The sequence below is a fragment of the Ictalurus punctatus genome, chromosome 22 (genome assembly GCF_001660625.3).
Source record: "Ictalurus punctatus breed USDA103 chromosome 22, Coco_2.0, whole genome shotgun sequence".
In the NCBI taxonomy this organism is placed as follows: Eukaryota; Metazoa; Chordata; class Actinopteri; order Siluriformes; family Ictaluridae; genus Ictalurus; species Ictalurus punctatus.
Genome location: NC_030437.2, coordinates 14780759 through 14793221, shown reverse-complemented (window position 1 = coordinate 14793221; position 12463 = coordinate 14780759). Strand labels below are relative to the sequence as shown.

The following is a 12463-nucleotide window of genomic DNA, read 5'->3' as shown; positions in this document are numbered from 1 at the left end:
CACCCAGCGAGCGGCAGTTCTGTGGATGGAAACGCCGGGTTGATTCGAGAAATCAGAGGAGAATGAGCAGACTGGTTCAAGCTGACAGGAAATCCTTCAGGTTGTAAAGAGCGGTTATTTGAGTTACTGTAGCCGTCCTGTCAGCTCAAACCAGTCTGGCTATTCTCTTTTGACCTCTCGCATCGACAGAGCATTTCTGGATGTCCCGGGCGTTTTTTTTTTTTTTGTTTGTTTTTCACACCATTCGGTGTAAGCTATAGAGACTGTTAAGTGTGAAAAATATCACTATATTTCACTAAAACAGCAATGCTTTGCTTTTTACGCTAGCCTAGTCTCTCCTTTGCATCTTGAGATCATGTTTTTGTTTAACGAAAAGCAGTCAGTCTGTGGAAAGGTTTCTAAAAGCGTGCTAGCTAAAAATGCTTTTCACACACAATGTCATGCTGTGATCAGGTTATTGGAGAGTTACACGCCATAACAAAATGTACCTAAGACTAATCCGTTCAGTTTGTAATCAGATACTGACTTAAAGTGTCTGTGATGCACGTGTGCTGCAGTTGGAAGGAAATGTAGTTTTCTCACTTTTTTTTAGTTTTTAGACTTGTTTCGCTATGTCAGCACACATTCTTGAACAGTCCATCAGCCAGTGTGCTGTCTGAGTGAGATCTGGTATAGGCCAAATGTCTGTTGGGTTTTTTTTCTTTTCTATGTAACATCAGAAGTTACATCATCATGTAGCGTGTCACATCAAGAAGGTTACATGGCCATGTAGACCATGATTTTAGACTCTTGACCGAGTTCCCGCGAAAGGATTTTTGCTCTGCTGCCGAGATTGGCTCATAAATAAGGACAAACCCGAGCAACATGTGGAGAATTTTAAACAGGGCTAAGAACTGAAATGGATGCCAATTAAAAGGTAATATAAGTTCATCTCAGCTTGCAATTACAACTAATTGAAGGCTCGGTAAATGCAGAAACCAAAAGTACGCTGTAGACTGGAAAATCTATTACTGTCGGAGAGTTTATGAAATCTTTAGGATAGATTAAGGCTCTTATTTGGGAATTGCTTTCGCACATTATTGGCACGGTCCTTGTTTTCCAGGTTAGGTAAAACAAATTGGGAATTATTGTTGAGAGACTGGAACGTGCATTTAATCACTCATCATATACACACATCATACAGACATATATAGATGTTTTAAGTGTTTCTGTCGGCCTTTATCTTCTTGATGCCCTTTATACACACTTAATATTAGAGATGACATGGGAACATGATTTCTTTTCTGATATTGATATTGACACCTTTTAGCAAATACTGAAAGCGTTCCAATATATTTTAGCTATTAAGCTTTAAAATGAGAGTTTTTATTAAAAATTTTTTTAATTGAAGTTCCAAATTTGTTGACAAACATGACTCCAACAATCCCGACGATCTCCGTTAAGTACGAACAAGATTTGAATGGCTTCCGGCAACACTTCTGCGCTAGGGCAGGTAGGGGCCGTTCTCCACAGCACTGTGCGGACCACTGGGACATTCCTAGACGGCGATTCAGTGCTCCTCCAGACTCTTCTGAAACAGCTTCTGAAACAGCGGGATCATCAGTGCCCCAGCTAATGCCCTTTTATGATTAGAGGTAAAGAGTGAAACCTCGGGCCTCTGTGGCTGCTTTTTAAGTGCGGTTATGGGAGGGACAGGAATGCTCCCTGCATGCCTGCTAATTGTGTTTGCTTTTCCTTTTCATATAGGTTTGCTTTTCAGTTAGGACGTCATGTTGAGGGTAGGATTTTGTCCTCCTGCTCGGACAGCGGCAGTTTGTGGTTTAGTCGTAAAAAAAAAGTGCAATATTTAGACTTTATTTAGTCTTGTGTACATATTGTTTGGTCTTGTGTGTTTCATGGTTGGTCTTAGTGGCAAGGTGTGTGTGTATATGTGTATGTATGTATGTGTATATATATATATATATATATATATATATATATATATATATATATATATATATATATATATATATATATATATATATATATAAAATCTTTGTTAAATATAGGTGTGCAACAATTATTGGCACCCTTTTAGTCAATACTTTGTGCTACCTCCCTTTGCCAAGGTAACAGCTCTGAGTCTTCTCCTACTATGCCTGATGAGGTTGGAGAATACATGGCGAGGGATCTGAGACCGTTCCTCCATACAGAATCTCTTCACAGGTTTTCTATGGGGTTCAGGTCAGGGGACTGGGATGGCCAGGGCAAGACCTTGATTTTTTTGTTCAGTAAACCATTTTTTTTGTTGATTTTGATGAATGTTTTGGATCATTGTCCTGCTGGAAATACAACCACAGCCCATTTGAAGCTTTCTGGTGGAGTCAGTCAGATTTTCATTTAATATCTGTTGATATTTGATAGAGTCCATGATGTCATGTTTCCTAATGAAATGTCCAGGTCCTCTGGCAGAAGAACAGCCCCAAGATATTAAAGATCCACCACCATATTTAACCGTGGGCATGAGGGACTTTTCCACATGGCTACCTCTCTGTGTGTACCAAAACCACCTCTGGTGTTTATTACCAAAAATCTCTATTTTGGTTTCATCTGACCGTAGAACCCGATCCCATTTGAAGTTCCAGCAGTGTCTGGCAAACTGAAGACGCTCGAGTTTGTTTTTGGATGAGAGTAGAGGCTTTTTTTCTTGAAACCCTTCCAAACAGCTTGTGGCGATGTAGGTGACTTCGGGTTGTAGTTTTGGAGACTTTCTGACCCCAAGACACAACTAACTTCTGCAATTCCCTAGCTGTGATCCTTGGAGATTTTTTGGCCTCTCGAACCGTCCTCTTCACAGTGCGTTGAGACAATATAGACACACGTCCAATTCCAGGTCGATTCATGACATTCCCTGTTGACTAGAACTTCTTAATTATTGCCCTGATGGAGGAAATGGGCATTTTCAATGCGTGTGCTATTTTCTTATAACCATTTCCTATTTTTTGAAGCTCAACAACCTTTTGCCGCACATCACAGCTATATTCCCTGGTGTTACCCATTGTTATCAATGTCTAAGGGAATTCGGCCTATGTGTGACCGTGTCATGGTTGAACAATTTCCTGTTCCTAGTCACCCAGGTGTACTAAAACAATTTTTAAGTATCACTGGGAAAATACATCAGATATATTTTTCCTCATATGAAATCATAGGGGTGCCAATAATTGTTGCACCACTATATTTAACAAAGATGTATATGTTTTTGATAAACCTGTATTTTTCTAGCATAGGATGTCACTGTAGCTGTATTCTGACACTCGGCCAAAAAGGAAAATAATGAAGGAAAACCGTGGTGTGACCCAGATAGTTTTTTTTTCCCCCTGCCTATAATATAGACTCACGCTTCAACTTTCTGAAAACATAACGACTTTACATAAGTAATAAAACAGTAATCAACAGGGTAAATAATCAGTGATGCAGATAATCAGTGTTACTGTGTCACCACCCTTTATACCACAGTAATCTGTCACCAATTGCCTTTTTTTTTTTTTTTTTTTTTTTTTTTTTTTAAATTTAGTAAAGGGGCGGTATCTTGTACTTTTTAACCATTTATAGTTACAGTTAACGTTCTGGAATGTCCATGAAACGAGTTTGTTTGTTATCACTTGCTCCATAGCGCATATAAACAATAGTTTCCACGTATTCTCTTGAAATTAGTAAGACAGGAAACAATGTTCAAGATATTGAGACATTGGAAGATTTCAAAATATTGAAGGCTGCTGAAAAATCAGCTTGGTCTGAGCAGCTAACTAACTGGAAGACCGTCGTTGCCAGATGTGCTAAGTGCTGGTAAATGGAAAACGGTTTCTAAATGACCGATACAAATGCTACAGCATAGAAAAATGATTTATTAAGAAAAGAACTACAAAGAGCTGTCTAAGCTGCTCTTATAGAAAATGAATCACTGCCTTCTGACCGAGAATTCAACATGGTTGTGGTGTAAAATGCTATGGCAGTCTTCCAAAAAGTATGTCGTTTTCAGAATTACTATATGTATACATGTAGTAGATGTTAAAAATCTGCGGTTTTTCTAGGTCGACATAGATGTAGTCATTTTTCACGGACTTCCGTAGTAATGTAATTCTTCCACTGGGGAGGTAAAGTTGCCTAATAAATGAAACATAGGCATGCTGATTAAGGTTCTGATTTGTTATTGAAGTGTTCAGCAAACATATGTCTTTATTTTCTCTACTGTGAAAAAGAAAGAGGACTGTTTGTTCTGTATTGTTTGCTGTGTAGTGTGGCAACGCATGAACTCATTGTGTCTTTCGCCCGAGCATTGTCTCTCTCTCTCTCTCTCTCTCTCTCTCTCTCTCTCTCTCTCTCTCTCTCTCTCTCTCTCTCTCTCTCTCTCTCTCTGGGTGTGAACAACAAGGGTTAAAGGAGGTGACGATTTGCTGCTTGTGCGGAACAGAAGGAAAGTTGCTGACGGAGATGCAGGTTGTCATCGTGAATAAGCAGCACAGCTTTACAGCGAGGTGTTTTGCGTGAGTTGCATGTTCCATGTGGGAGTCATCAAACCCCGGCTGTGTCGACACGCTGCCAATAAATCAGGACGTTTCAGTCACGTCTGGCTTTAGGGTGAAAGTTTATCGTGTGTGTGTGTGTGTGTGTACACCTGGAGGACCTCTGTGACAGACACAGATATTTGTTCACAGACGTCACCGAGCGTAAGCTCGTGTGTGAGAAAATGATAACGGATCCTTAGGTACACATCCGTTCCCAGATGTCGCCATGACCTCACTGTACACACGGGTTGCCAAAAACACAAATTGATTCATCCTGTTGACTTGCAGTTCAATCGAATATTTAACCTCTCTAATTAAGAACAATAAAAGTCTTCGGCTGCCTGTTTTAGTGCCGATTTCATACGCTGTGTGTTTGCATCTCTGTGTCAGAAGAGCATATTTTTGATTCCATTTATCCGTTAAAAAAAAAACAATTAAACGTTCTAGAGGAATGCTTTATGTCACTAAAGTAGCATATTAAGTAATAGAACACTTCTTGGAATAGAACACGAGGCTGCCTGGGATTACCAGCAGAAACAGAAATAAATGAGACGGCCTAAGTCTCTAGAAGAAATGTGTTTCAAGATGTTTTCAATAGGTTTTAAACGAAGGTGTGAGTATATAAGTGATGCTCCGTTATACCGGTGTCCTATTCAGACTGTATTCCCATCGTACACACCGTGACCCCGACCAGGATGAAGCTCTTTCTGAAGACTGTAAACAAGTAACTTAAAATATGTCTTCATCATACTTCTGCAGCATCCTAACCGTGTCCCCTTCTGTCTCGAAAAAAATCATCTGTAACATATACAGTGTCCAGTTTCTTCAGGGGTTGAATCAGGGTTCTGTTCTCACTACTACTACCACATTGGATGTCCATCATAGGCCACCATGAAGACTCACACTCATTCACACCTAGGGGCAATGTAGACTAGCCAGTCCACCTACCAGCATGTTTTTAAAAATGATCGAGTAACCCAAGCTCAGGATCAAACCAGGAACCCTGGGGCTGTGAGGCAGCAGCCATAGCACCACTCTGCCTGGATTTCATACTGTGAAATAAATAAATAAATCAAATCAATATTAAAGCATGCTCCTGCAGAGAGTGTTTATCTGATCATACATTCAGTCTCATTGCACAGCTTTGTATTTTGCTCCAGAAGCAGAGATTGTGATCTTTCCTCAGTATGGAGGCACACGTCAGGCGATCAGCCAGAACCCAGGCGCTTGCTGGACAATCCCACAGCTGCTCAGGCTGCGTCTTACTAATGTGATCCTTATCAAAGCAGACTTATTTTCCATCCTGCTTCTCTGCCACTGAATGCAATGTGATCTTTTATTTATAGTCATTTCTCTCGTTCCTTCTCCTGGTCTGTTTTTGACTTCTTTATTTTCTTCCTTTCTTTGTCCTTTTTTCCCCCCCCTTATAGTTTTCACCCCCTTTCTCCGTTTCCCCATTATGTCTATTTCTTTTTCGAACGCTATGTTCCAGACAACTTGGGTTTCCTCTTCTAGATGAATCGGAGATCGGTGATGTTGAGCAGCAGCCGGCCCGCGGAATTCATGTCGCACGTACAAATGAAACCCTGAATGAATTGCTCAACCATCACTTGGCAATCGGTCTAAATATGCAAATGGAGCTCAGAAAGGCCTGGAATTAAAGATTATATATGTCAGGATTGAAAAAGAAAGCCGTGCATGGGAGTGACTCGTTTCCTGCTCTCTCAGGCCAGCTCTCGCAGCAGAATGAGGTGTAATCAAGAAGATGGATTGCGCTTAAGCTGTGAAAAGTTTCTGGCTGTTTGGCTCAGAGCTTTGCTCCTTTTTTATTTATTTATTTATATATATTTTTTTAAAGTTCTTGACCAAATTCCGTGTCAAAAAAGCGTTCCTAGCAGCTATCTGAGGTTCTGATTGACGTGTCTGTTTTTCTAACAGTGACTCTGAACATTTTTGCTGTTATTGTTTTGCAGCAGCAGTTCAAGTGAAGTGAAAAGTGCTGTTTGGCTCCAGGTGTTTCCAGTTCTCTTGGTATGCAGAGAATTTAGGTTCTCGAAAGTTTTGAACACGTTCTATTGTTCAGCTGGATCGGTGTAAGACGGAGCAGTATAATTGTATGCTGATTACACATGGAGCGTTTCTTCAGATGGAGTTGTTTCTAAAGACGAATGATGCACATCAGCAATTCACAGCAGCGAGTCTGTATTTTTCACAGAGGGTAAATGCAAACTGCGGCATGACTGGATAATCACGTCTGACCATCCGTGTTTTCGGTTAGTCAATTAAATGCAGATGCTCAAGTACTCGCAGAACATTTTCCCTGACAAATTGTCAGGAACTCTCCAAGGGTCAAAAAGAGAATGTTGTCTTTCTAATAAACTTCCCTTAAGTCTTATTTCCCCCGAAGGCGTTCCTTGTAAGGGTCGTGGCCCGTGGTGAGACCTACACAAACCTACGCTCACACACCAAAATTGTGACGAATTTTACAGCACAAGCTGTGGCATGTGTTGTACAAGGAGTCTTGTACATTCCGTGCTTCCTTAGACAAATGATCTTCTTTAATAACAGAACCGAGGTGCTATACTGTGCGGATCAACAAGTCAGCCTCCTTTAATTAAGTCAATTTTCCCAGTGCGAGCAATGTCACAGCTAGAGGGAACATTACGGTGTTCCAACATCACCTCCCAGCCGTGGGACTGCCAAAGAGAGAGAGTGTGTGATATCCCTTTATGACTAGTTTTGGCTTGAAGCCCAAATTCCTTGTGGGTTTTTTTAAAATATTTTTTTTAAACATGCCTCAGACTTCATTCAGTGTGGCCCCTGTGTTTTGGTGGGTGGGCTAGTGTGTGTGTGTGTGTGTGTGTGTGTGAGAGAGAGAGAGAGTGCACACACCCCCAAGCATGTCTTTGTCTCCAGACATGAGCCCGAGCTTTCCTCTTTGAAACCAAACCCCAGGATTTTCTAGTGCGTCCTCACAATCACCTCATATTCCATCTGCTTTTTCCTCAGTGTTCGTCATTAAGGGTACGCTTACATTAAAAGTATGTACAAAAAACGGAGAAGGTTTTCCATTGGGTTTTAGAAAGGTTTCACGTACAGACGACAGCATTGTCCAAACGATCCCTGTTCACACAGATCCGCAAAAAACGACTAGAAGCGCTGTATCGTGCATTCCAGCCCAGTAGTTGGCGATGTCACTTTGTAAAGAAACACTACGCGCCCGTGCATGTAAGCATTCACGTCAACGCGTCCGCCATATAGATCCGGGCAAGACTGCCCTATAAACGAATATAAGTAAACGGTGGAGCTGCGTAAAACAATAACGTTTACATTTCTCAAACGATCTCGATGGTTTATGATCTGCATGGATACAAAAAACTTACGTCTCCAGGTACTTAGAATCTCCATAGTTAGAATTTTTATTTTATTTTATTTTATTTTTTTTTTAGAAAAATGATTCATTGTCATGAGGAATTGTGAAAACTCATGCTTGTCAAGCACAGATTTGGATTATTTTTCTTGGTTAATAGATTCTGAGGCGTCCCTAATGTAATATCATTTGATGTACATGAAATGTGCATAGTTTTTTGGGTTGTTTTTTTTTCATTGCGGAAATGGATTTTCTGTCTTCAACCTCATCTTTTAGCTTTTCTTGTGCTCCAGGTCAGAATTCTGTTAACAAAGTTCGCTCATTTTTCGAAATGGTGCATCTCTAAGTACTAATAATTGACCGTCGTTGTACCAAAATGGAACAAGATCGGCAAATACAGATCAAATAGTGAGGCACTGGCAGTCAGTCTGCTTTCTCTGTTTTATTAGCAATACAAGGATACAGATGTACTCCAAAGCAGACAATTACAACGATAATTAAGATTTTTTTTAGGATGATGCAGAGGATGTTGAGGCAGAAATGATTCAGGGCATGTTGATCAAGGAATGATGTGGGAGACATGGATCGGTGAATGACGCAAGGGACGTGGATCAGGAAAGAATGCGAGGAATGATGCGGTGGATGTCGATTGGTGGATGGCGCAGGGGACGTATCACGTCACAAGATGGGGGTCGTAGATCTGGGAATGATGCAGGAGAACAATCCGGGAACAATGTAGATGATGTTGGCACGCTGATTTTCATTGCAAAAGAAATGATAAGATATTATGTTTCTAGTCTTAAAAATGTAAAATAGCATAACTAGTTCTGTCAAAATGTCATTCCCAAATCAACCATTAACCCCAGCTGTAATGAATTTCTTTCCACGTGTCCTCAGGTGCTCCGAGTGCTGTGATCTCCTGACCAACTGGTACTACGAGAGGGAGGGCAAACTCTACTGTGGAAAACACTACTGGGAGAATTTCGGGGAGCTGTGTCATGGCTGCTCACTGCTAATGACCGGACCAGCTATGGTAAGAAGTAACAATCCTACTTTTCTCACTTCGCCGAGTGTCGTCCTGATTCCATCGCTTCAGGGCAGGGTTTCTTCCGTTCTGCGTGTCATTTCATAAATTTAAAGTGATCGAATGGATTTTGGGTGTTTTGCTCAAATTTGCCTTTAAATAACAAACATGCAGCAAAGTAGAATGAGCGTAAAGGCTTCATGAGGGAGAGTAGAAACGTCGTTGATCTTTCCGGAAGTGGAAGGAAGGGATTCTGGTTTTACTGCCGTCTTAACAGCTCACACTGCTACAAAATGTTTTGCAAGAAACAATACCTGTAATTGCAGCTTTAAAATGTAGCCCAGCTTAATTAGATATAATAAGCCTTTGCTGTTGTTGTTTAAGCCTTCCTACAGGTAATAAGCAAGTGGAGACATTAGCTTCGGTATGTTGATTTTATTTAGCTGGTTTTAGAGATCTCTGATCCTCTAACGATAGATGGGAAGTGGTTGTTATGACGCTGAAGGCTTAGCTCACTCATGCTCTTCCTCCTACGCACGATTTTCATCGAGGATCTCACTGTCCATCTTAGCATTCGTCTGAGCAGGTTTCATGGAGACGCCTAGTCTGTGTTTTGCATTATGACTATCTCACAGTCATCTTAGAAGTAGGGCTGGGCGATATATCACGATATAGCGATACATGATTACGCGATACACTTTTCTGAGTGATCGTTGGTGTGGTGATGTGTTTATGTTTTTAATAATGTGGTCTGACTTTATGATACTTGTACTAAAATGTATTTATTTATTTATTACTTAATCTTCCTTGTCTTTGTAGGCATTAAAGAAAAGTATTGTCAAAGTCAGTCGAATGTTTTTCTTTTCCTTTTTTTTTTTCTTCTTTTTTTTTAAATAATAAATATACTATTTTTTGTGTGCATCATGCATACATAAAGATGAGTTGATTCCAGTCAGAAGATTGCATCTCGGTGGTTAGCTTAAGTAGCTATGAGCAAAGTCCGCTTTATTATTGGCGCCGTTGATATAGATGGGTAACAAGGTTATGAAAACTGTCTTTGTGCTTAATTTCACTTTAATTGACCTTTAATTGAGGTCAATTTAATATAGCAGAAGATACTGTGCTGTTCCACCTCCCTTTTAAATTGATGGGTACCGATAATTATGAAACATATATGGTTTGACAATATATAGTTTAAAAAAAAAAAAAAAATTTCTTTGAATAAATTTACTTCAATTAAATGTCATATTTGTCTTATATTTTCCCATTTTTATCAAGGGTGACACTGATTCTGGAGCTAATGTTCCAGGAATTATTTGCCATAATTATCAGTTGTAATCTAGATTAGTTTTTGTCCCATTAGCGTTGCCATAGTACAATGTTTTGTTGTTTCCTGAGCTACAGTCCTCCTTATGTTTTTTTTCGTCATATAGCAGTATTTTGACATTGAGACCTCTTTATGCATAGCTCCTGTATATATGATCGCTGTTGCTATGACGATGCAAATGTCTGCTATTGTCGTGTTGGCGCCTTCTCATAACAGTTCCATAACTGCTGGAGTAGCAGGGCTACTGTAAATACACTAACAAATGAGCACGAAACTTCAACTAATGCAAAACCGATGCTGTACGCTACTTTGCTGTAAAAATCGCATCACGGCACCTGCTAGAAGAAAGTAAGTACACGTGTCATGGGCTCGAAAAGTACAGAAGTCGGTTGCTAATGGCTTCATCCACAAATTGGTCTCACCCTGCACAGGGTATTTAAAGTAATTACGCCGTTATAGTGTAGTCATAGCCCCTGAGCTCTCATAAGCACAGGCAGGGGGCAAACCCTTCGCCAATCTAAATCATTTAGTGAGTTGATTTAGCTCTGTGCCGTGTCCTTGTTTAGATTTCCTCTCGTCTCTCAGTCTGCATCCTTCTGTCTGTGTGATGCTTGCTGTGAACGTTTAAGTGAAAACAGGCCATAACAAGAGCTTCCATCCTCTCATGTGTGTGCATGCGTGCGTTTTAACCTTGTTAGAACAGACTTCATTGAACAACAAATGAACAGCAGTTCATTTTCCTCTACGTGGGATTTCTATCCCGGCTCTAGAGCAGCACCTTTAGCTGCTAGCAGATCAGAGCTTGAAGGCAACAAACCCCAGAACCTAACCACTGTTTGTTTTCCAGGCTTAGATTATGAGCTCATTCCCTATGATCTGGATGAACGCGATCTGAAGGCTGGAATGGTCTCGGCGTGTCTTTGCTTTGTCATCATGCCTTTGGAATGTGCATGGGCTTTCAATGGACTGCTTTGTAATCATAATACGAATGTTAGCCGTAACCCAAATTCCGAATAAGCGTAACGTTTAAGAACAGCACCGCGATACACGCAAGGCAGCGGTTACAAAGCGACCATGATCCGTTGGTTAAATTCTGGGTTTTGAAAGCACATTAAAGAGGGGGGTGGGTGGGGGCTTTATCAGTCAGAAAAAGGCATAATAGGTCTCTTCCATTCGGACTCGAATTGAGAGACGGCAAATATTTTTTTTGGCTTTCATGTGTTGTGTTGCCAGTTCTGGGCACTGAAGGTGTTAAAGAACCTCGGCCCCTCAGAGGGACAAACAGATTGGACATGATGTGCATGTACATGTGTGCGCGTGTAGGTGCTTGTGTGTGTGTGTGTGTGTGTGTGTGTCTGTTCACGTGGAAAAAGAGTCGTCAAGGTGTGTTGATGATGGAGTAATGAAGTGTGGCGTGAAATGGTGAATTTGTTTTGCATGCAAACCAAACATCAGAAAACTGATACTATTACCATAATATAGCTTGTGTGTGTGTGTGTGTGTGTGTGTGTGTGTGTGTGTGTGTGTGTGTGTGTGTGTGTGTGTATATATATAAAAAAATATATCTATAGTATAATTATATATATATCATTTAGCCAGTAAGTTGCATGTTTTGAAAACCTTAAGAGGAGAACATAACGTCTTAAACATTTAAAATTTATTATGCGCATGCTGTTATAGAAAAATAATCAAAAATGGGGTATAACAACACATCGGGAAGTGTCAATCAAACAGTTTGTTCTGTTTGCTGTTGCTGTTCAGTTTGGGGATCCTACTAGTTGAGTATTGTTGAAGAAATCTGAGGCGCTCAGGAGGGTAATACATTTAAAAAGATTTTAATATCTCTTGGCTGTTCAGTCATAGTTACAGTTCAAAAATAATAATAATAATAATAATAATAATAATAAAAGCATGCATGAAATGTTGGGGAACATCTACAAATCGAATGATTGAAGTTATTGCAGCTATTGACAGTCATTCATATATCAGTCTCTCCCTTTCTCTTATTTGAAGTTTTGAAAGAACCTGAGCTTCTCATGTTACAGTCCTCTGTCCTGAAGACTTTGGACTCCTTCCAAATGGCTGCTTTTTCACGGTGAAGCATGGTGGTGGCAGCATCATGCTTTAGGGCTGCTTCTACACATTCCATCACAGAAAGTTTCACTGTATCAACGTTCACATCCATTTTCTTAATCTGT

General features: G+C 40.3%; 1 protein-coding gene across 2 annotated transcripts in view; it reads left to right on the top strand.

Annotated features, from left to right (window-relative positions):
- Positions 1–12463, top strand: part of limk2 (LIM domain kinase 2) — a 35257-nt gene that overhangs the window by 4286 nt on the left and 18508 nt on the right. For both annotated transcript variants that reach the window (XM_017451452.2, XM_017451453.2), the window contains exon 3: positions 8812–8947. In XM_017451452.2, the coding sequence (XP_017306941.1) occupies positions 8812–8947 (136 nt within the window). The remainder of the gene's footprint in view (positions 1–8811; positions 8948–12463) is intronic.